Consider the following 25080-nt stretch of genomic DNA (forward strand, 5'->3'; position numbering starts at 1 on the left):
AATATGGAGTTTAAAAAGAAAAACAGTCATTTACACTTAAGCATATAAAAAAAGCAAAAACATGTGTAGACATTGATGTGTTGCTTGTTGTCACTTTTGCAATATAATATAAGTAGCTTGTGTGGATATGATATGAAATAGTACGTAAATATGCAAGTCTTTACACTCCTTTAAAACTCAAGAACTTATTCCAGGGCTATATTCCATTAAAGGAGAAGAAAGGAAAACAGCGACATTGGTTCCAGTAACAAAAGGTGATTATGTTCATGGGATGCTCTGAAGCAACCTAGGTGGTGACTTCAAACTCATGTGTGGGTGGGTTGCCCTTATTTTTGTTCCACTCTTCATTTTTATATTAATATACTTTTGTGTATCCTCAGATATATTATAAACCTTTTTCATAACATGTATGAATGAACTAGACTTTATGGGAAATTAAGTGATAAGTTATTGTTGCTGCAGTTCTTGTGCTACATAAAAAGCACCCAGTCCACTCTGTGAAGTGGTTAGGATTAGGAAGGGAATCCAGTCATACAGACCAAGCCAAAACAGACTATGGAACCTAGTGTAGTCCCTGGCTATATCAGTTCCTGGTATGTCAAGCTGTCCAACCAATACTTGCATGGAAAATGGATGTTAAATAACGATGATGTTGATGACAACGACGGATTTGCAATATTTTCAGGTTTCTTACTGCTGTTTGGAGTATATTCTTTCTGTAAAACTTCTGAGTTTCCACCGAGTGCCTTTCATATTTACAGCTTATGTCAGCATTAGTTAATTTTATTGGAATTTAAAATGTTCTAGTCTGTTGTTGCTGCTGTTGATTATGCATGTGCATGTGTGTGTGTGTGTGTGTACATATATTTATATACATAAATTTATAGCATATATACATGTATATATATATATATATATACATATATACTCACATATGGAAATGGTTATATGTGTATAACTATATGAACATACATTATTGTATTCTGCATCATTCTTGAAGATAACGTGTGTGCTTAGCATTAGTTTTTTTGCTATATTCTAAATAAGAGACTAATCCTGTTGATAAGAGTAGTTGAAATTCCAATTCACAAACGATAAATGAATATTGGAGTCTATGTTTAAAAATGGTATAGAATGATATGGTTTGAATAAAGAAATCTTATGCCTGAAATATTAACAACTCTCATATAAAATATAATTTATTTCTCTTAAGCTTTGTTTTAAAATCATCTAAAAAATCACAAGATTTTATGAAAATAAACTTAATCTTTTATTACAAGAATAATGTCAAATTTATACCTGGTAGTGTTTCATAATGTCCTGCATTTCTTTCATTCCATTCTTGATTATTTTCTGCATTTGATTGGATTGTTGATATATCATTAAGACGGTCAAGAGACACTATTATAGGCTCATGTTGGCCTATGTCCGAGGCCCTGCTTGAGAGAAAATTGATCTGTAAATACAATAGGCGGACCACTGTAAGGTAAAACTACATCTGGAATTATAGACTAAAATGTATAAGGGATAAAACTACTGTCAATCAGTAAGTTTATATGGAGACTTGATATAGCATTATTACTAAATTAAATTTAAAATAGTATTGAATCATGAATTAAAAGTCTAAGTACAAAACATTGGCATCAACAAGATAGGTCAATACTAATGATTTATTAGAAAAAATATTTTTTTAAATATCAGTTTTGCTATAATCAAATTGTTCTCTCTGATTACTATCTCTATGCTTAATCTAATTGAGATGCTGCGTTGTGATAATTAATGTTTTTTTTCTTGCATATTAATTAGAAAATACAATTAATCATGTAAATAGCTGAAAAAAAGTTCATGTAAACACTTTTAGAATTTTTTCATTGCTAGTATTAAGTATCCTTAGCAATAATGTTAATGTATTTGATACACATCTGCTTATACACGTGGGTATGCAATTTGTGGTATGTTATTATGTCAATGCATAATGAATCACTTGTTTCTAAATGAAATGATATGTATTCTGTTATATGGGGTATAATTTATTCTCTGTTATATTATGTATTCTATTGTAAAATGCAGCTTATAATTATTTATATCATATGTTAGAAGAGATGGTATGTATATACATTGTTGTGTAAATCCATTCCATAACGGCATGCATATTAATAACCATTTTAAAATCATAAATATCTCTGAAGGTAATTTGAGAATATCAAATTGACTAGTTTCCTAAGGATGAAAATGGAAATTATCTTACTCAGAGTTTAAGGGAATAGAAGAATAAATATAAAAATAAACTACAAGAAAATTTCTATCATTCAAGATAGAAGGAAACTCAAGTGGGATGTTTGTATTTCAGTTCTTCATTTTTCTATATCTTTTGAAAATTTAAATGCTAAGGAAGATAAATTATTGTTTATGAAAATATTTATTATTTTCACCATTTTCTTGTACTCTCTGATTTATATAATTTCCGTTTCTATGAATTTTAATGCTAAGCAATTAACCTATTATATAAATCATTGAAGGCTTCTTAACTCCACTGCATAAGCTATAATAATCTGTGATGTAATGTGTATTCTACAGAAATTTCAGCTTAATGGTAAAGTTGAACATAGGTTTAGAGGAAATTACTTCTGGTGTAATAAACATTGATAATTGCAGGAAAGGAAACAAAAGAAAGAGAAGTAGGAATGAATGAAAATACAAACCTGGTGAGATTGTGTAGTAAGGAACTGAGGATGAACTTCTGCAGAGGAAACTTCCCAGTCACACCCAGGTTCATAATCAGAATTTGGGTCTCTTCTTATTAGTGTTGCTTTAGGGGTGCGATTGCAATCTGCATCTGTTACCATAGCAACTGGGATATCATATTTAGGTGACATAAGTTCACAAACATACCCTGACTGTCTTTGTTCACCAACAAACTCATTGTTTGTAGCATACTGGACATCTCTTTGATGCCTTTTATGGACAACACATACTATCACTGAAACTACAATGGCAACTGAAACTATCACTGCTGCCACCACAATTATAATCATCAAGTTAATATGTATTCTGTTGTCTGATTCTGTGTCTTCAGCTGTGTACATTCTGGCTGTTGTATTGCTAACAGTTAGTGTCAAAGACAGTGTAGTGGTTGCTGATAAAACTGGAGTGCCACTATCTTTGACAACTAAATTCAAAGTATATGATCCAGCATCATTTTGGTAAATAGGACGAGAGAATGATATAACACCAGAATAGGGGTTAACTGAGAATAATTGCCTGTTATTTCCTCCAAATATTTCATATCTGAGGAAAGCATTCACATGACTGTCCCTATCAGAAGCTCTTAATGTTGTTATGTCGGTGTTACTTTGTGGATGGTAGTGGACATCCAGATTAAAGGGATCAACACTAGGAAATGTAAAATATGGAACGTTGTCATTTTTATCCATCACTTCAACAATTATATTTGCTGTATCACTTAAAGATGGTATTCCTTTATCTTCTACCAAAACTTTGAACTTATAAACATCTTGTTTTTCATGGTCTAATGTTGAAATTGTTGAAATAAATCCAAAGTTTGAAATCTTGAATGGGAGAATATCTTCATTGTTATTCAATAGAGAATATTTTAATTCTCCTCCAGATCCTAAGTCTGGATCTGAGGCATTTATAAAGCCCACAGGAAAGTTTGCTTCTTCATTTTCATAAGTTTGGAATCTAAATAATGATTTGATAAATTCTGGTTGTACATCATTTATATCCATTACTTGTATATAAAAATGTTTGTCTGTCTTTAGGGGTGGAAATCCTTTATCTTCACAAGAAATGGTAAAATTGATATAACTCTTACTTTCTCTATCTATAACCTTTTTTACTATAACTTTATATTTATTTCTTCCAAGACCTTGGAGCTGCAACTTATCATGGTGAAGCAAACAATGAACTTCACCGTTTTGTCCAATATCATTATCAGTGACTTTTACATAAGCAATAAAGCTACCAATTTTTACTCCCTCTGAAATACTGGCTAGATGTGCTGCTGATTTTGATATAAAATTCATGTCTATATCAGGAGGATTGTTCTCTTCACTATTTATATTCACTAAAACCATAGCAACTGAACTCAAAGATGGATTTCCTCCATCCTTGGCTTTAACATACAGTTTGTATAATTTTTTTGATCCTGGTGGAAACTTTTGCTGTTGCCAGATTTCTCCTGTTGATTCATTTAATTTAAAATAGGCTCTGGCACTCACCGATGTTTTGGAACTGAACTCATAGATTACTTTACCATTTTCACCAGAATCTAAGTCAGTTGCCGATAAAGTGACTATAGGCATTGATCGTTGATAACTATTTTTGATAGAAACATTGTAAATATTTTGGGAGAAGATTGGAGAATTGTCATTTTCATCTCGAATTAATATTTGGAGATTTAGAACACCTTCCTTTGGTGGATGGCCACCATCTTTTGCAATAACTTGAAGTTGATAAGAATCTTTCAATTCTCTGTCAAGTTTCTCTTGTAAAACTATTCCAAGTTTAGCAGAACCATCTAAGTTTCTGAAAACAGATAATGTGAAAGGTTCTTGTTTTGTTTTCTTTAGATGATAAGTTATCCGTGAACTTTGAATGCTTACATCATTATCCATAGCATTTGGTATTGCTGTCCAAGATCCAATACTGTCTCTTTCTGAGAACATTATTTGTACTTGTTTCTCTGGAAATTTAGGTTGATTGTCATTGGCGTCTTCAATAATAACTTTGATTTCTAATATTTTTACAAAAGATTCTTTGTGACTGACTGCAACATCTACTATTCTGAAACATTCTGTCTTGTATTTACAAAGAGATTCAGCATCTAATATTAATGAGGTATAAAATTTCCCTGTCTTAGAGACATTAAATAGCTGAGAACTGCTAGTGAGTTGGCTAAACCAAAGAAGACTGTGATCTTGTGATGGAATACTGCTTCCTAAATGTGAGTCAATAGCAATGTCTCCAATGTATGTGCCTGGAGCTTGGTTCTCTTTCACATTATAGGTTATGTCAACAGTTTGTGATAATTTCGGAAGAAATAGTAGTAACAATATTGGCACCAACATTATCTTTATAATGATTTTATGAAGTCATTGATAGTAAATCTGAAACCAAAAAAGAAATGCACTTCTCAAATACCTATTTACAACAGAATATCAAGAAAATATACATATGTTTCACATTTTAATATTTTGTTAGATAATATTTAGAATTTACAAGCTGCTGTTTCTATTATTGATAATATTTAAAAGAAAAAGTCTTTAGCTGACAGTATATATTATTCAGTGGTTCAATATTGTAGTATTCAATATTTTTAAGCATATTTTCAGCTTTGAATTTTTCAGATATTATAAATTTTTCCTTAGTCAAATTGACATTGTAATCATTCAATAAATTGCCTCTATTATGATCAAATTGTCTAAATCAACTGTAAAACAGTAGTATGTATGTTGTAGACTGAATGCTGTATCTAAGTTGTAAGCAGTACATTCTAACCACCATGAGAAAATAAATTTTCTTATCAGAGCCAATATCTTAGTCTTTCTATTAGGCCTACCGCTGATTAATATCCTTTCTGTGGGGAAACTCATTGTAACCTAGATTCTGGCAAGATTTAATGCAGAAATTTGGTTCTGCAGGATATAAGCAGGGAAGGTTCAATCAAATAGAATATGGGTGAAGTATCTTGATTTCTTTTCTTTTCTTTTTCTTTTCTTTTCTTTTTTTCTTTTTTTTTTTTTTTCTTTTTTGCTTCAAATGAAGTAAACAGTGTAAGAATTGCTATGCTGTACCACATTGACTATTATCTTCTTGGCAACAACACCTTATTAATGAGCAAATCGTGCAGGCAATGTAGTGAAGAGATTAATCTGAAAAGAATACATTAACAACAAAGGGTTTTTTTTCTGCTTTGCTCACAATTCATTGATGAGACAAGTCTTCTGCTAGTTGGACTTCTAACAAGAAGAAAGTAAGAGATTACATGTGGGATTGGGTTAGGAAGGTGGTAACGATTGAGGTTAGAGGTGAGGAAGCAGGCCTTATCTTTGATTCAAGATGTTCTTCAAAGATGCTAGAGGTGGATATGAAAAAGGTTGTGAGGAATGCTTCCAGGTTAATGAAGGTGAGCGGTCAAAATGGGTTTTGTTAACTCACTTTCAATATAAAGCAGTTATGGTGGAGTGGAGTAGGGTGGTGGTGGTGGGGGGGGGGGGTGCTTGAAGATTGCAGAAGCCTCTGGCTGGTTGTTTGGATTTGAATAGAACCTTTAGATGTTAGTTAAATGAGAATGAACAAATTAGGTATTGAGTGGTGGTGGGATGCATAAATTTTGTGAACAAAACAGAATTATTTCTTCATCATTAATATGAATACAGATATTGATTAAATTTTGTTTCACTGGTCAGTGCTGTTATTATTAGAACCATGTTTTAATGCAAATATTACATCAAATAATACTTCTGTTGCTAAATAGATAGGAATTAATAAATCTTGCAAAATAAAATATTTAAAAGGAGTATCTAATATTTTATTAAAAATAAAAGTATCAAAGAATTCAAACTGGAAATTAGTCTATCATGTCTGTGAGTATAAACTTGATGTCTTTATAATCTAGAACCATTTTCTCAAACTTTAATACAGCCATTCATTCCAGTACTTCTCCAACCCTCTCCTCACCCCCCCCCCCTCTCTCTCTCATATTAGCTCACTTGAAATTCAAGAAATTTATATTCTTGCAACATGACCAATAAAACATTGAAGCAAATGAAAAGAAAACAAAGCAACTGTATTAATTATTGCAAAGTGATTTCTTTAGTGCAGTTTGCTTATCTTTGTTTCAAGTCTGCATTATCTTCTAAAGGAACAACTTTGATGTAATATTGTAAATTGATATCTAATTTAACTGAAATGTAGTTGATCAACATATAGCATTTTAGAGCATTTAAGCTAATTTATATGTATACTTTTTAGCTCTAGCACAATATCACTGATGATATGAGAATCACATACATGTTGCTTAATTTAATTTGTAATGTTTTAACATTGATTAAGTTAACTTTCAAAGAATGTAATTGTTAAAGACGGTGCCTTATAATTGCAACTTTAGCTTGAAGTCTTAATACAATTAAATCTTAATACAATTAACAAAATTTGTAGGCTGAATGAATGTTGAATAAAAGAAAGAAAACACCAATTTAAATTGCATTTGACAAGAAACTAAGTCAGTCAGTGTGTATAAACAGTTTTGAAATTTCTATGTGAATGATAAAAATTTGAAATATATGATGTACTTATTGATAACTAATCACATAATTCCAATGCAATTAATAATAGCCAATACTTGTACATGTTCATATTAATTTTTACACCTTTCTTTATAAGTATAGAAGCTAATAGTAGTAGTAGTAATAATAATAATAATAATAATAATAATAATAATAATAATAATAATAATAATGCTAATAAATGCATTATTCATAAACAAACAGAGCTAAAAATGTCATACAATGTTTAAAATAAATATATATTCAAAGATTGACAACATATACCAACTATACCAACTGCTTTTAAAGAAGGCTATCATGTAACTAACTGAGTTAAATGTATATTGGTATATTCTATATATATATATATATATATATATATATATATATATATATATATATATATATATATATATATATATGTAATGTGTGTATAATATATGCATGTATAAGTATATATGTATATAAATATATATATATATATATATATATATATAATGTTTATATGTATACACACACACTCATGCACACATCATCATCGTCATTGAACATCTGTTGTCCATGCTGACATGGGCTGGATGGTTTCATCTGGGCTGGTATATATATATATATATGTATGTATGTATATGCATGTATACATGTATATGTAATATAAAAATGTGAATGTATATACACATACACGTGCAGACACTTCCATGTAAACATCATCCATACAAATATGCATATTTATTTATTTATTTATTTGCGCGCGCGCGCGCAATATGTGGATGCAACAACATTTTAGTATGTATATATACAAGCACAAAATATATTGAAAGTAACAATACTCCCAGACAAATATTGTTTATACACATACATATATAAACATATATGTATAGCCATCTCTCTCTCTCTCTCTCTCTCTCTCTCTCTCTCTCTCTCTCTATATATATATATATATATATATATATATATATATATACACACACACACACACACACACACACACACACATATGTATCTAATTAGGTATACCTACTTATATATACACATTTAAACACACACGCATATATACACACATATATGATGTTTGTCTGGAAGTATTGTTACTGTCAGTATATTTTGTGTTTATATATATTCATACTGCAATGTTGTTACTTCCACATACCATCACAATATATACACTTGCATGCCACTATATGAAATTTAATGCATTTTATGTCAGTATTTTTTCTGTGTATGATTTTTGTCAATGCATTATGTATGTGTGTTGTGTGTATTTTGTGTTTATTGCCTGTATGTGTATGTATATACTTACCCATATCTGTCTATCATCTATGACCATCCATTCATCCATACATATATATATATATATATTTATTTATTTATTATCTACATATGTGTGTCGTTGATATACACACACACATATACCTCTGTGTATTTAGTGTAAGTTTCCACAAAAATACTTTAGTGTCTGATAAAAGCTATTGCATATAGTCTTCAAAATATATTATATTATTTACTAATTTTGTTTCACTAATTTTTGATAAAATGTAATATTTCAATACCTGTCATACATGTGTGTGTGTGTATGTAAATATATACATACATGCATGCATATATATATATAAATACACACACACACACACACACATGTATGTATATGTTTGTATCTATGTTGCTGAATAATATTAGTTAAACATAATTATCATGTGGTTGATAACATGAAAAAAAAAAATATCATGCAAACCAAATGTGAGATATTTCTAAATAACAGAATGTCACCAATTTTATATTACCTGAATGTCACATATACTTCACTGAAATGAAATGTCAAATATTCAACAATAGACTAAATTAGTGATATTTCAAAATAGCCAAAATTGAGATATTCATATAGATTAAATGTTAGATATTCAGTAAAGTATTTCTAAAAATGCTATATGAAAATTATTTAAAAAGTATGTGTTTATCATAAGAACAAAGTAAAATGTATTTAACAGAGTTAACTTTCTTCAATAAAATGTCTTTAAAGTATTTTTCTGTAGTATATTGAAAAATAATTTTACTAATAAATAGTATACTAGAGTCATTTTAAGTTGAGATTATATACAATTCCTTTTCTTTTCATTTACTTTTTTAAACATCTGAGTGATGTAACTTTATTTCTCTAGGTATTTGTAAAAAGAACTTAAAGTAATTGTACATGTAATAAAACTGAACACTAAAGATAATTTCTTTAATGATTAGATTTTAGTTATGAAGCTGTATAGATTACCCTCTCTATTTAAAAAGTAGACTATATTTTAAATTTTAAACATTATATAGTTATCTATATACTGTTGTATATTATATACTTTTCAAAATTCACAACACTTGATTCATTTTAACTTGTAAAATGAAGTATCTGATTTTGATATTTTTTTAAGTGATACTTTTAATTTTTCTGTAATAGAATGCAATATAAAGTAACTGTCTTTAGAAAGAGAAAAGATGTGAGCACTTACCAATACTGCAAAATTTTCTCCAATGTGCCGATAGCTGAACTGTGTATGTATCCTGCTGTAGAGTTGTACAGTTACTGCTGCTGATGTGAGCCAGCAATACTGTGTGGCTTGGTCTGTGTTGTGTGAGTATGAGAGAGAGAGGTTTACATTTCTATCAAGTATAGTGTGTATGTAATGTCTGCTACAACCAATAACAGGCTGTTTATGGTTCCCATGGAAGGAAAACGGAAATTCTGCTTCAGATTCCAGCTGTAAAGAAGTAGATTTAATACAGAGATGAGTCACGTATATTCTTAAAAACACTAAATAATTGTTATATATACACTTATTTATTGCTAATGTAAAAGAAAAGAAAAATCTATCAATAAGTATAGACATGCAACTGTTTGAAAATACCTTCATACCTGTTAAAAGAAACCTGTAAACCTATGATAACTAGGTGTTTTTTTTTTTCAAAAACTGAAACATCAATCACTTTTTCCCCCCATTTACAAAATCTTAATATTACTGTGACTTTTTTTTTTCCTTATCAGTTCAGTTCTTATTTGATGAACATAGATTTATCCATAATCAAAGTAAAAGAATTATCAATAATAAACATTACAAAGAAAGGTTTAAGATTTGAGTGATCTACGTCAATATGAAGAAAGAAATTTGTCTTATAATAATAATAAAAAAAAAAAATTCAGAAATCTGAAATGAAAGAACTAGTGCTATCAAAGAAATGTGTATTGCGATATTATTAAAAGAGAGAAAATAATACTTTTCCTGAAAACACTCAAACTAAATAAAAGGAGTAAAAAAAAATGTTGAATGAAAACTATGATGTCTCAAATTTTCTTTTGCTATCAAAAGACACTTATTTTATTTTTCAATAGAGGTATTGGAAAAAGTGAAAGTGTTTAAATATAAGAGTTGAATTAATATTTCTAGCCTTAGTAGGAAAAGTAAAGTTTTAAAGTTGCCCAAAACCAAACATAATTAAGAGCTAAATATCTCATTTTTAGTGATAATTTGTGTTTTTGAAAATACTTTCTATTCAAGGTAAAGAACAAAGTTGGTACCAGAAACAAAATACATGTTAAATTTTACACATATGAACACATGCAATCTTACATACCAGTGCACACTATTCTGCGCTATGCACACACACACACACACACACGCACGCACGCACACACGCACACACACACACACACACACACACACACACACACACACACACACTCTCTCTCTCTCTCTCTCTCTCTCTCTCTCTCTCTCTCTCTCTCTCTCTCTCTCTCTCTCTCTCTCTCTCTCTCTCTCTGTTAATATTAAGTTACATCTTGCAAGGAAAGGAAGGTTACTTATATCATGAATTTAGTAAAACTTATTAATTAACAAGGGAAATAACTTTATGAGAATGTTTACAAAAATTTCTTGTTTTGAATCAAATCAAGAAAATCATTTCCTCAGCTTATGAAATTGGAAGCCATCAACATTTTGAAATACATTTTTCTTTTTCTTTTTTCAATAAAATGTCAGTAATTTAATTTAACGGATGAAGTTCAAGTGATCTCACTTAAAATGTTGAAACCATATAAGTTTTAAAATGAATGTAATAAAATGAATTAAATAAAGAAATCACTTGATAATAAACATTATGGGCATTAAAATGTCAAATTAAGAAATGTGAGAGTATCTTAAAGTGAAATGTATGTAATTTGATCTGAAATAATTGTAAGAAACAATGTCATTTCTCTAGATAATAATGTGACCTTGTTTTGTTTAACAATTTCTATTTTTGTCAAATACTCTTTCTTTACCCCTCATTATTTGATATTACCATAGACAGTATTAGAAGAACAAAATATATTGATGTATTAAATCAAAATGAAAATATAAGTTATAAGAGAATATTGGCTTTTTATCATGTTAATTTTCTGATAATTTTATAAAATATTCATCTCTCAGTAGAAAAAAAACCCCAGAATATATAATATATAATATATATGCAACAGAAAAGACATCCAAAAGATCTTATTACATTAAAGTAGCTATTATGTATTCTGATTACTTTCCAAACATATCTCAGCCAAATTTTACAGATCCTCCAAAACTAGGAAATCTTTATGTAGTGTTGCCAAAGATAATAGTTTGGCTTCACCTTTTCAGTTTCAGCTTCTGCTTTGATACTTGATGTTAAAATATCATTACGGTAACATACTGCTTCCTTTACAGTAACATTTGGTGAAAAATTCAATGTCAAAACTTTATTCCTATTAGATTTATAGAAAAGATGTACCATATAGTCCCCCACTCACATTCAGTTTATATCCAAGCTATTTCAGTATTGTAACCATGCCTCATGAAAACATGCCAATATTTTACCATAACAAACATAGAGAAAATCTTTTATCTCTCTCTTCTTTCCAATATTGTAAAATAGAAAAAAATGAAACTGTTTTGTTTCTCTAAAATTTACTTCTTAGTGTCTGTTCTTTAAAGCAAAGTGATTGATTACCTTAGTTATAAGCAAGTGGGTTACATTCATAAAATATTTAGTTAAAAATAGCAAATACATCTTATAGTGATTTCTGAACTAGGTGCAAATCCTATCTTTCTTCCTTTTTCTTCCTTCTTTTTTTTTCTTCTTCTTGCAAGTGTGTGTGTGTGTGTGTTGGGGAGAAAGGAGAAAGGGCTTAATTATATTTAATTGAATTGCTTTCAATATATTACTGGTATATTTCAACACTTAGCTTTAATTCAGAAAAATTTAGATGAATAAACTAGATAAAAATGTCCAGCTAAATATTCTATTGTTTAAAAAATGTTGTACCTGACTAAAATTTACATATACATCTGTATCTATCTATCTATCTATCTATCTATCTGTCTATATATATATATATATATATATATATATTGATTTTTCTTTTACTTGGAACAATGTCACTTTTCTTTTTGTAGTTGCAAGTATGTGTGTGTGTGTGTGTTTTGCTGTGTAAAACAATAGATAGTATCTTAATAGCTCTTATTTGATCAAACTTCAGAGGAGAAAAGTCAAAAGATATTACTTTTTTTTTTTCACTCGAACTTAATTATTTTCAGTTCCTTAAAAGTCAGTTACCTAAAGGCATAACATTTTGCAATTAGAGAATGCAGTTAAACTGAGAAAGATGAAGGATTGAATTAGATATTCAAAAGCTTCTAGTCTGATTTCCTATTGCCTGGTCATTTCTCTCTCTCTAAAATTTGCATATCATAATTGATAAAACAGATGATAAGACATGATTCAAAATAATTCTCTCAGGTTCATGTCTTTGTATAAAGAAAATTTACCCCAGAGCCCTGAGTGACTCATTGTTCTAATAAGTTTCTTTATATTCAATAACAACAATGAAAAATAAATCAATTTTTGTCTTCTAAATACTCCTAAAAATGCTTTATGCACTACAATGATGTTTTTGCAACGTTTCTCAAACTTTTAAGATTGTTCTTAATTTTGAAGTAGGTGTAAAATAAAAATAAAAGCCTATAAATATTTCTTGGTATGCTGTATGTATAGAAAATAACTTCTGGAATTCTTCAAAATTATATTAAAAATGTTGGTACTAATTTCAACACTGGTCATACTAACAGCAGCACAAAACTATTTACTGAAATCTAACTAAAATCGTATCAAATACCGACTTTGTTTAACCCTTTAAGCATGGAGGTCATTAATAAGCAATTTGATGAATGTATGCCCAGAGCATAAGTCAGCAATAAGCAATTCTGATTGTCATACAATTTCTGAATAGTATAAATTTCAATTTTAAAATATTAATTGTCATGCTGAAATATTACTTAGTGTAATGAAAGGGTTAGGAATAAGAATTCTTACACGGCTAAAATTCTCTTTAACTTAAACATTTCGATGATATTGAAGAAATTAATAAATGGTAACAGTTTGTAAAATATTGATTTCTAACATTTGTGAGTAGCATACACCTGATTAAGTTGACTCTAGAGCTTTACTGGTACTTTATTCTGTTGACCCTGAAAGGGTGAAAAGGAAAGTTGACGTTGGTGTAATTTGAATTTAAGTCATAAAAAGCTGTTGTCAAAACAAGTTTGTCATGCTTCTTTTCTAGTTATACAAGTGCTCCCTTGGAACAAAAGATGTTTTTAATAACTGTAAAGAATTTTGATTGGGATTTCCAAAGAGATATCTTAAGAAAACTATGCTAATCTAATATGCTTTAATTTAGCTGCCTCACGATTATCCATTAAACCACATACAAATGAAATCCAGTGTAGACCTCTAAAGTTTATTTATGTAGCAAAATATTAATATTTCATTTCTATGTTAATTGGTATATGACATACCTTTGAGTTCAAAATCTACATCTGTAACAATACAAATCAGTATTAGAAAGTATCTATAGGAAAACTGCTGTTTGACTGGCAAACTATCAATAATCTGTTCCCCAGTATATACCACTGAACTGTTAACCTACTACTCTTCTCATCTTACTTGCCTTAATCTCCACCCACTTCAATACCTTTATCTGCCATTTTCTTGTCCTCCTATTAAGCATCTTAACTTTTCTTTCTAGAACTTCGTTGTGTGTGGTTTCATCCCCTGGCCAAATAATGCAAAGTGTAAGAATCTGAATGCTAACCTCCCACAGAACTTTTTTAACTCCAGAGGTGATAATGAACTTTTGGCTTCTGTCCTTCTCCTCCAGACAATTCAATAGAAATCCTGGAAACTAAAGAGCTAATTATATCTCCCTGGTTGATGTAAAATGTGAAGAAGACAAATGCTTCAGATAATATATAAATTCTAATACTTAGTTTCTGTTGCAATAATGATAGAGAGATTAACATATTTTAGTGGATGAGGGAGTTAAATGGATTCCCACTAACTTCAATTCATTCCTCTGTTTAGTCAACTTAAACTTTGCTTAATGTTTATCATGCTAATATTTCATATTATTCTTTTAAAGACATTAACAACTAATCATTTGAATGTTACATGTCCTTGTAAGACAATGGCTATCTCTGCTTCGTTGATATGCATCTTTATCATTGTGTTGATCATCTTCATTCCCCCTGCTTATGCCTTCATGTGAAGTGTAAATGTATTTTGTTTGACAGTTTGTTTTCTTTTAAATATCAAAATGTTATTTTCAACATCAGTTAGGGTGACATGATCAGTCCAGTATACTGATCATACCATCACATCACTCTAAAAGGAATGGTATAATTCTGAGACATTTACCATACTTCAAGTACTAGAGATGATGAATTCACTAATTCTAGAGTGTGTTCCTTCCGGCATTTGTCAAAGAGTTTTTAGATTAGCTTCTTCCTGAGATTGATTGTCATCTTCAAGATTTGAAGGCCTTTTTTTTTTTTTTTCTTAAGAAGGGTAATTGTAAACATGAATAAGAATTATAGCTGGTAGAATGACATAGCAAGACAATACAATGAAGAAGAAAAAACATTAATAAAAATGGCTGAGTGGCATCAAGGAAGCTGGACAGATATTGAGTTTTAGAATTACATAAAATGTAGTTATGCATCATGTTGTCCAGAATGAAACAGATGGTTTGTAATTAATTTTGTAGTATCTTCAATTTTAGTTACACGTATACCAAACAAAAATTTGACTAAAAGATCCGTATCTTCAAATTAATATTGAAGACAACTTTGGGTATAATAAATTGCCTATAAATAATACTAATAATATAGTATGTACATGTAACTGTTAGGAAAAATTTTAAGTTGGAAGATGTGCAAATTATTAACTTTCTCCCTACTTCAGTATGAAAGTAAATCTTTAGTAATATAAGCAAGTTAAACTAATTCTCTAAAATATATGTTTATTAACAACACAAAGAAATAATATATACTATATTCAATATCTTTTTATTTTCCACTTAGTGTTTTGAAAGATTTTCAATGAAAGTCAGAATGCAAATAATTCCAGAGGGTATTTGCATTAAGCTTCCTTGTTTTTTTTTCCCGTTTTTTTTTCTCCAATTTTTGAAATATATGTTATTGTTTATTAACAGGAGTCTTTTCATTCAATTTTACCATTAGAAAGAAATTTGTATTTTTTCTTTCAGAAATGTGAACTAAATTTTATGTTAATTTTACACTTAGAACAAAAGTTGTAATGAATGTATCATTTTTTTTTTTACATTTTAAGATATACACAATGATGACACCCTAACTAAACAATTTCTATTGCGCTCATTAATAATGAAAATATAGTTTTTATATGTCACTAATCAAATAAGAAAAAATATTATTTTTGCTTTCACTCATACTTAATTATTAATACATCCTTACAAAACAGTTACCTGAAGGCATAAAGTATTGCAATTAGAGAATACAATTAATTTTCTATTTCTAACAAATCTTTTAAATGGCTTCTAATGGCTAACCTTCTTTTCCTTGTCATGAAAAAAGTTTTTTCAGATATTTTATAGCAATTATAAAACAATAGATGGACAAAAAGCAAATATTTATTTTATGACTAATCACTACTATTTTTTGAGATTATTTATTATTGACAACAAATTTTTATTCAAATGGGTTGTTTTGCTCTCCTCTAATACTTTTAATTTGCTATCTGAATTGAATTGGAAAACAGATTGAATAGTAGTGTAATAACATACATAATAAATTTATTTCATAATTTGATTTGAGTATAAAGTGTTTTTAGAAAGAAAATCTATTTAATTATTTATTTTCCAACTGCAGCAATGGCAAACCTAACCTTGAAATTTTAAAATACTATTTAATAGCTATGTGCATATATTGCTTGAAGCATGAAGTAATTTTTAACAAAATTTTCCTTTTTGATTATGAAATTTTGTCATAAAGTTGAAATGAAAAATGTCACACAAATTCATTCTCATAATTAATTTTCATTACTACATTTATTAATCCTGAATATTATTTTTTTTTAAATACCAATTTATATAACCAAATATTTCAACTAGATAGTATAAAACATTTTTATAAATTTTGATTAGAAGGTTTAAAAGGAATACACACAAAATTCATCTTCATCAGAAGAGCCATTTTTAACAGATTAGAAAATAAGTAACTTGTTTATTTCCATTATTGCCACAAACTCAGAAATATGATCAACAAATCTTTAGATGTAAAAGTAACACATCTATCTATCTATCTATCTATCTATCTATCTATCTGTTCATCTGTCTGTCTGTCTGTCTGCCTGCATCCTACTCTCTCTATATACAGGGGTTGGACAAAATAATGGAAACACCTAGCATCATAGCATCATAATTTTGAAATATCTATAAAACCGTCAAAAGCTTGGTTATTTTTGTTTTTTGATTTATTATTTGTGTTGCTTAATATATTTTGCTAAAATTGCTGTTTCTTTTCAGATATCATCAGAAAAATGTAATTAAAATTCATTAAAATGACAGATCTATTGAACTTTCAAAGAGGTCAAATTGTTAGTGCTCGTATAGCAGGCGGTAGCGTAACAAAAACAGCCAAAATGTTTGGTGTATCAAGAGGTACTGTCTTGAAAGTAATGACAGCGATTGAGAAAGAGGAAAAAAAACCTCCTCGTCGAAACAAAACTCTGGAAGAAAACCAAAACTTTCAGAGAGGGACTGTCAGACTCTTACGTGAATTGTTAGAAAGGATCACAAAAGTACAGCTCCCAAAATTACTGCTGAGCTTAATGACCACCTTGAGAACCCAGTTTCCACAAAATTTGTTTGCTGGGAGTAACACAAAGCCGGATTTCATGGGAGGGCTGCGATCAGAAAACTGCTACTTTCAAAAACAAACGTTGCAAAATGTTTAGAGTGGAGTAAAAACCTACAGAATTGGTCCCTAGAGCAGTGGAAGAATATTATTTTCTCAAACAAATCATCCTTTACCCTATTTCCGACCACTGGCTGAGTATACGTGTGGAGACAGCCAAAAGAAGCATTTGATCCAGACTGCCTTTTTCCAACTGTTAAACATAGAGGAGGATCTGTAATGATTTAGGGAGCTATATCTTGGAAATTCGCCAGCCCAATAGTTTTTCTTCATGGCAGAATTAATAGTCAAGACTATTTAAGCATTTTATCTGATCAAGTTCATCTTAAGGTTACAGAACTGTTTAGAGGGAAACGCAATCTTTCAAGATGATAATGCACCAATTCACACAGCTAAAGTTGTTACTGAATGGCACGAGGAACATTCTAGTGAAGTTGAACATCTTATCTGGCCACCACAGTCCCCAGATCTCAATATTATTGAACATTTATGATGCATTTTAGAAAAACAAGTAAGAAGTCAATATCTTCCACCATCGTCACTACAAGAACTGGAGACTGTTTTAGCTAAAGAATGGACAAAAATTCCTTTGGAAACAATTCAAACTTTGTACGAGTCCATACCTCATAGAATTCAAGCTGTAATATCTTCCAAAGGCAGTCCTACCTGATATTAAAATTAATTTGTTTGAAATTTTAAGGTGTTTCCATTATTTTGTCCAGCCCCTGTGTATATTTGATGCTGTTGGTAGAGATTTAGTGTACTGGGTGAAATAATTCTTATTGTTATGCTCCAGTTTTAGAATATCAAACCATAATGAGTTGTTGGTTCTTAAAGTATGAAGATCAGTAACATCATTATTGATATTCTAATGAAGATTATGCTGATTAATAATGCTGTCAATGTTTTTAAAAGCATATGTATAATTTTATATAACAAGGTCTATCAAATATCTAAGGAATATAAAAAGTAAGATTGAAACTTATAGAACTACCAAATCTTTAGACAAATTTTAATGTTGTTAGAATTTTACATATGTGTAATTCTTCTGCACTGGAAATCTTTTATTGTTCAGTAAATATCTAATTTTAAATCAAATGATTTGTATTTAAATGTGTAAGCTTTCTACTTTTGTTGGGTGAAAATTAGTTTTTAAGGAAATCAAATTTGTTGTTATTTTTCATCTTTGTTGTCATTAAACATTAATCTAATAATGATAAGTTATAACTTCCATCATTTCATACAGTTCACAACTTCAATTTTAGCTATTAAAGTATTACATTTATATCAAAAAAAAAAAAAAAATCCCATTGTGTGCTGCATATGGTGGGTATTAGTGAGTAAAATACTTTGTCTCTTAACAAAAACAAATAGAATGAAAGAAAGAAAAGTAAACAAGATATTTGAAAGTTTAAAAAAAATATTTTCTTCCAAATTCTTAGTTTACTCATTAGTTAAATATTTTCTCTAACTAATCCCAGTTGAAGTAATGAATATAGAAATAAGTAATTAAATGTTTAACAACAGTGGACTGCACTGTTACTTAATGAATATAGCTTGTTCAAAAATTGAATAAATTGGTTTGCTGTAAAGCAGTGGTTCTCAAGGTCCTTGAAGATTTGGTGGTGGCGGTGGTGGTGGGGATCCATACATAAGGAAAGGCTGTACATTTCGGTAGAAACTGATCACTGCCTGGCAAAGGATACTGGTCAAGTGTTGAACTTTACACTTTCCTCAGAGCAAATCAATTCATTCTACTTATTGAAGATTAGAAAATGTAGTTTTACATGACTTAAACCAGCAATTTTAGAAATGTTTGTTTTACAAAAATTGGATCTACATAGATTTTCATAATTCAATCAAATTTCAATCAAAATGCCTTTCAAATACAAATAAAAAGATTTTGCCGAGTCTCTCAGTTTTCTACAGCTTTTCATAAAATCTACTTTGGTGTTAATCATTTAAATTTGAATTCTTTGAAAATAATATCTAACCTTTCTAATCAATAAACAAATTCTCAGAACACAGGTTAAGTACTTCCAGGAAAACATATCAAAGTTTGTTTCAAACTAAACTTCTAAGTGAGAGTATGGTATCAAAGTGAGAGGTGGTATCAAAAAATTCCCAGTCTAGTTCTGCTGTGCACTAACTGATGGCAGCACATGATTGTATGCACAGTGAGAGCTAGCAATGACCTTCATGAAGCAGTGTGCTGAGTGACATTGCTGTGTTTACTCCACAAATTGTGAAAGTTGTGTTTTTGTGATCACATGTATGCTGTAGCCTGTGATTTTGTCATGGACAGAAAATTGGAACAAAAAGCCAATGTGAAATTTTTCATTAAACTTGGAAAGTCTGCTGCAGAGACATTGAGCATGCTTTGGCAAGCTTACAACAACAAGGCAGTGGGTCGTACACTGGTGCTTAAAAAGCAGAAGAAAATCCCTGGAATACAATGGGTGCTCTGGAAGACCTGCCATGATCGTCATCGCTGGAAATGTGAAGAAAATTCATCATGAAAATCGTCGGAGGACAATCAACAACATTGCTGATGCTGTTGGTCTATCATATGGGTTTGTATAGGTAATCCTAACTGCCAAGTTTGTCCCCCCCATCTGCTGGCCACTTAGCAGAAAGAACATCACATTGAAGCCTGTCAAGATCTCTGTCAGCATGCCACTTATGACCCATCCTTCATGTCAAGGATCATCACTGGTAATATGAGTTGGGTCTATGGGTACGACCCTGAGATGAAGTAGCAGTTGTCACAATGGAAGAGCCCTTCATCTCCACTGCTGAAGAAGGCACGACAGAGCCACAGCTCAATCAAGAGATACTCATCGTTTTTTGTGACATCTGTGGTATTGTGCATTGAGAATTCGACCCCATGGCCAGACCATCAACTGAGAGTTCTACTGCAATGTTTTGAAGCATTTAAGGGCGGACATTTGATGAAAGTGACCAGATCTGTGGAGCACAAAGAATTGGATTCTTCACAATGACAATGCACCCTGTCATCAAGCTCTCTTCACTTGTGAGTTTCTCACAAAAACAACATGGTATTTCTTCCACACCTGCCCTTTTCATCAGATTTAGCACCAGTGGACTTCCATCTCTTCCCCAAGATGAAAATGCAATTCAAAGGTTGCCATTTTAACACTGTTGATGAGATCAAGAGCAAATTGCAGAAGGTCTTCAACTGGCTTATGGCAAATGACTTCCAGGCTGGATTCCAAAAGTGGCAGGAATGCTGGGACTCGTGTATTACTACACAAGCGACTACTTTGAAGGAAATGATACTAAAACTTAAACATAACTAATCTGGGAACTTTTTGATATTACCTCGTATATAGAGGCTGAAAAGAATGAGAGTGTTCATAGTAAAATTGTACTGGAAATAGTGTTTCAGGAATTAATAAAATTATTATACTTATAGGTGCATGCATAGCTGTATGGTAAGAAGTTTGCTTCTCAACTGCTTGGTTCAGGGTTCAATCCCTTAGACAAGTGTCTTCTACTATAACCCTTGCCTGCCCAAAGCCTTGTGAGTGGATGTGATAGATGGAAACTGAAAGAAGCCTTTCAACTATATATATTTATAAATACATGTCTGTGTTCTTATGTTGGTATTTGTACCCCACCACTGCTTGTGAACTTGTGTTAGTTTGTTTACATCCCCATAACTTAGCAATTCAGCAAAAGAGACTGATAGCATAGGTGTCAGACTTGAAAAAAAAAAAAAGACACAAAAAAACTACTACTGAGGTTAATTAATTTGACTAAATACTTTAAGGGACTACCCCAGCATGACTGCAGTCCAGGGACTGAGACAAATAAAAGATATGAATTAATAGAAGCACTGCACAATGGTAAATCACATAATGTTTTCTTTCTTAATGTATCCATTTTATCACCAGTTGCTATGTAATGTGAATTAAACACACCAATTTAGTTTTGTCTGAATGTGTGTATACATTATAAAACAAAAAAGCTGCTATTTTCTCCATCACCTGGAATGAGCAACAAACCTTTGATGAATCTTTAACAGTAACTGAAGCTTACCCAACATGACTTGTTTTGCTGGCCACATACAGGAAAAGTGGCAGTTTAACCAAGGCGCCAGACTAAAAGTCTATAAAAAAAAATTGAAGTTTACCATAATTTCTACTTGCATGCACGTGCTCTCTCTCTCTCTCTCTCTCTCTCTCTCTCTCTCTCTCTCTCTCTCTCTCTCTCTTTATCTCTCTCTCTCTCTCTGTCTCACTCACACGCACACACACACACACACACACACACACACACACACACACACACACACACACACACACTCTTTCAGTCATCATTTTATCAAAAATATTTCTGCTGAAATATGTCAAATACTATATGTAGCTTGTGCCCTGCTCTGTTCCTCACAAGCATTACTTGAAGGAATATTATATATGTGTCTGTGTTTGTCTCCCCTCCCCAACTACATGAAACTGTTGTTGGCTTATTTACATTCCTGTAACTTAGTGGTTCAGCATAAGTACCAGACTTAAAAAAAGAAATAAAAGAATATAAGTACTGGGGCTTGGTTTGACTAAACAACTCAAGTGGTGCCCTCACTTTGCTACTATCCAATGACTGAAATAAGTTAAAGATATATGTTGTTACAAATGCTCCATACTCATATTTCTCTATTGCTGTTAATACTATTATTATCACAGTACTGTGACATAGATACATATAGTATTTTTTGCATTGAAATCATTATTATTCATTTATTCTTTCATTCATTTAATATCCGTTTTTTGTATTCATGCTAGAATGGATTGGAAAGAAATATGTGAGGAAACATTTTATGGCCAAATGGCTTTCCTGTAGCCAATCTTACCCTTTTTTTTTTTTCAAGTAAGGGATCTTTTTATTTCACTGATTTTCAAAAATGCAGAGCAGTGAGTTATGTGACATATATCAACAATGAATTATTTTTAAATTTCAAACCACTTCACACAAAAGGTATCAAGCAAAGCTGTAGAATGCTAACACATCCACACACATCTATAAAAATTATGAACTTACATCCAGTTTCCTTCTACCAATTTTATGCCAAGGTATTGGCTGGCTGGTGGCTATAATAGAAGATTCAGCCCTAGATACAGCACAGTGAGACTGGACCTGAAACCATCCTATTTTAACCATTCAATTATGTCTGTAATTATATCTTAGTAATAATATGGATTAAGGATGAAGCTCTGCATATTATATTAATTTTATCATTTTGTCGATATTTTTTTATCATTGTTTAAGTGAGTCCATCTTATTTCTATGACCAACAATCTAGTGTTATGGTTAGCACTTAAATTTTAAAAGAAAGTTTTCCCAAGTGTATTTGTCTACCCATTTATGTATTAAAATATATCTGCCATTTCAGAGTTTTACTACTTTTTTCACAAAGAGAGAGTGAGAGAGAGAGAGAGAGAGAGAGAGTGAGAGAGAGAGAGAGAGAGTGAGAGAGAGAGAGAGAGGGGGTGGAGAGGGAGTAAAAGTTGAGTTTGTTGCGTTACTAATTTTGAGACTTGGCAAAGAATATATAGAACTTGTCTACAAAATAATGTTTATATATGATCCATTGTTTTCTGTTAGAGCAATCAAGTATGATTATTTTTTATATGTAGTTAAGCAAGATCACTTTCATGATCATATTTTTTAAAGGCTATTATTCTGCTCATATTCTTTTGATTATCATCAGCCCATGTAATTAGGTATTTAATTTTCTCTGTAAATCTTCTCTTCTTTCAGTAACAAGCTTGAGAATGAATTTCTATGTTCATTTGCTCTGAGCTCCATGTAATAAAGCTTCAAGTTTTTGTATTCATAAAGCTAAGGCCAGTGATATGGTGAATACTTAATAAATACTGAATTAATCTGAGATGTTGACTTTGGTCTTCGTTTAGTGCTATAATACATTGACTAACTAATCATAAGATGCCTTTCACCAATGTTTAGCTTTTTTCTAAAAAGATTTTCAGATTTGAGCATGTTGAAACAGATTGTCTCTCATACAGAAAAAAAAAAAAGAAAAACAAGTTACATATATATGGTATAAAATAATGAAGGGATATTTTGTTAGTGGTCTCTTGTTTTAAGTAAAGGCATTGTGTTATCTGAGATTAATGGTTTTTTTTTTCTCTCTAAGAATCTCAGAAAGCATGACATGTTTCTCAGCTTACACTCTATTGATAGTCATGCATGTATATATTGTTGTGATCTATATCGCTGTCCCTTTAATCAGATCAATATAGATTAGTTTCTTTCCACTGATAATTCAGGCTGTGCATCCTCTCAGGAACACTTCTAATGTTTTCTGTTTTTATTGTCACAATGCTAGCACCAACCTTATTAACTTTATATATACATATATATTTCTTTCTTATTGATATCATGATTTGTCTTCACCATCTGACATGCAATCTTCTCACATTCCATCCTGCTTACACCATATTTAGAATATTCATGCTGGAACTACAACCATTCTTGCCAATTATATATGCTTTCTAGACTTCTAGCTATTTTACTAAGCATGATGAGATAAGAAGTATTTTATTCTATTCTCTAAACATGATGAAAAGTACTCTATTCAGTAACCCTTCTTGAACAAAACTCTGGCTGAGGAATACTTTTATAGCCTAAAACAGCAAGACGGTGGCTGTGTTTGATATATAGAAAAATGTAGGCTTGCGTTCAATAACAGATACACAATGGAATCAGTGAATGTACTGTATATTTAGTAGTTTTTTTTATGTAGGCTTACTGTGAATGAACACCTCAACTTATAGAGATACAGAGAAGCCTATGAAATAAACACCTGAAAGACTAAAAAATGTTAATAAATGTTGGAATTTATTATTGTAAGAAGAGGAGCAAATATGTTAAGATTTTAAATATAAGGTAGAGGTAATTTTATTATATATCCAACCATTCTCTATATAAAAGAGTGACTGGTTTATATTTAGTTCCAGATCAGCCTGGAACATGCATATATATGATTTAAAGGCATTCCAGCTGTGACTATTTCACTTTTCTTGTATATATTGGATTACAATTACCAATGTCTCCTTATATTTTAAAATGGTATGGCATGATTTAATGGATTTATGGCTACTATTTCTAGCAGGTCAAATGATTTTGAAGAGGCTCCCTCATTAGTTTTAGTGGCATGGTATGGATATTAGAAGTGCAGTACCATTAAGCATTAAGACATAGGCAAAAATAGCTGCATAACCTTCCATTTTTTAATGGAATACTTTTGAGTGATACAATCTGATATATATATATATATATATTATTTTATTAGATGGATGTAAGTTCATCCTTTAATTGGAATTATTTCCAAAGTTTTCTAATGTCTTTTCTTCATACTTTACTTTTGAATTATCTTATATAAATTTGTATAGGTATGAAAGCTTGTTAATTACTGATTATTTACACACACACACACACACACACATATATAATACAAATAATAAATGAGTATATGC

At 30.5% G+C, this 25080-nt stretch overlaps 1 protein-coding gene and 1 long non-coding RNA gene across 10 annotated transcripts in view; one reads left to right on the top strand and one right to left on the bottom strand.

Annotated features, from left to right (window-relative positions):
- The window catches only part of LOC106871761 (protocadherin gamma-B6), a 45629-nt gene extending 23867 nt beyond the window's left edge, over positions 1-21762 (bottom strand). Inside the window, exons 1-4 of the mRNA XM_052973101.2 lie at positions 21623-21762; positions 9776-10024; positions 2703-5129; positions 1300-1456 (exon numbers count right to left, since the gene is read on the bottom strand). Coding sequence (XP_052829061.1) covers positions 1300-1456; positions 2703-5090 — 2545 coding nt within the window. The 5' untranslated portion in view covers positions 5091-5129; positions 9776-10024; positions 21623-21762. The remainder of the gene's footprint in view (positions 1-1299; positions 1457-2702; positions 5130-9775; positions 10025-21622) is intronic.
- The window catches only part of LOC149132688 (uncharacterized), a 962641-nt gene that overhangs the window by 360618 nt on the left and 576943 nt on the right, over positions 1-25080 (top strand). The gene's annotated exons all lie outside the window — the stretch shown is intronic.

Source organism: Octopus bimaculoides, chromosome 14 (genome assembly GCF_046866305.1).
Source record: "Octopus bimaculoides isolate indiv1 chromosome 14, ASM4686630v1, whole genome shotgun sequence".
Taxonomy (NCBI): domain Eukaryota; kingdom Metazoa; phylum Mollusca; class Cephalopoda; order Octopoda; family Octopodidae; genus Octopus; species Octopus bimaculoides.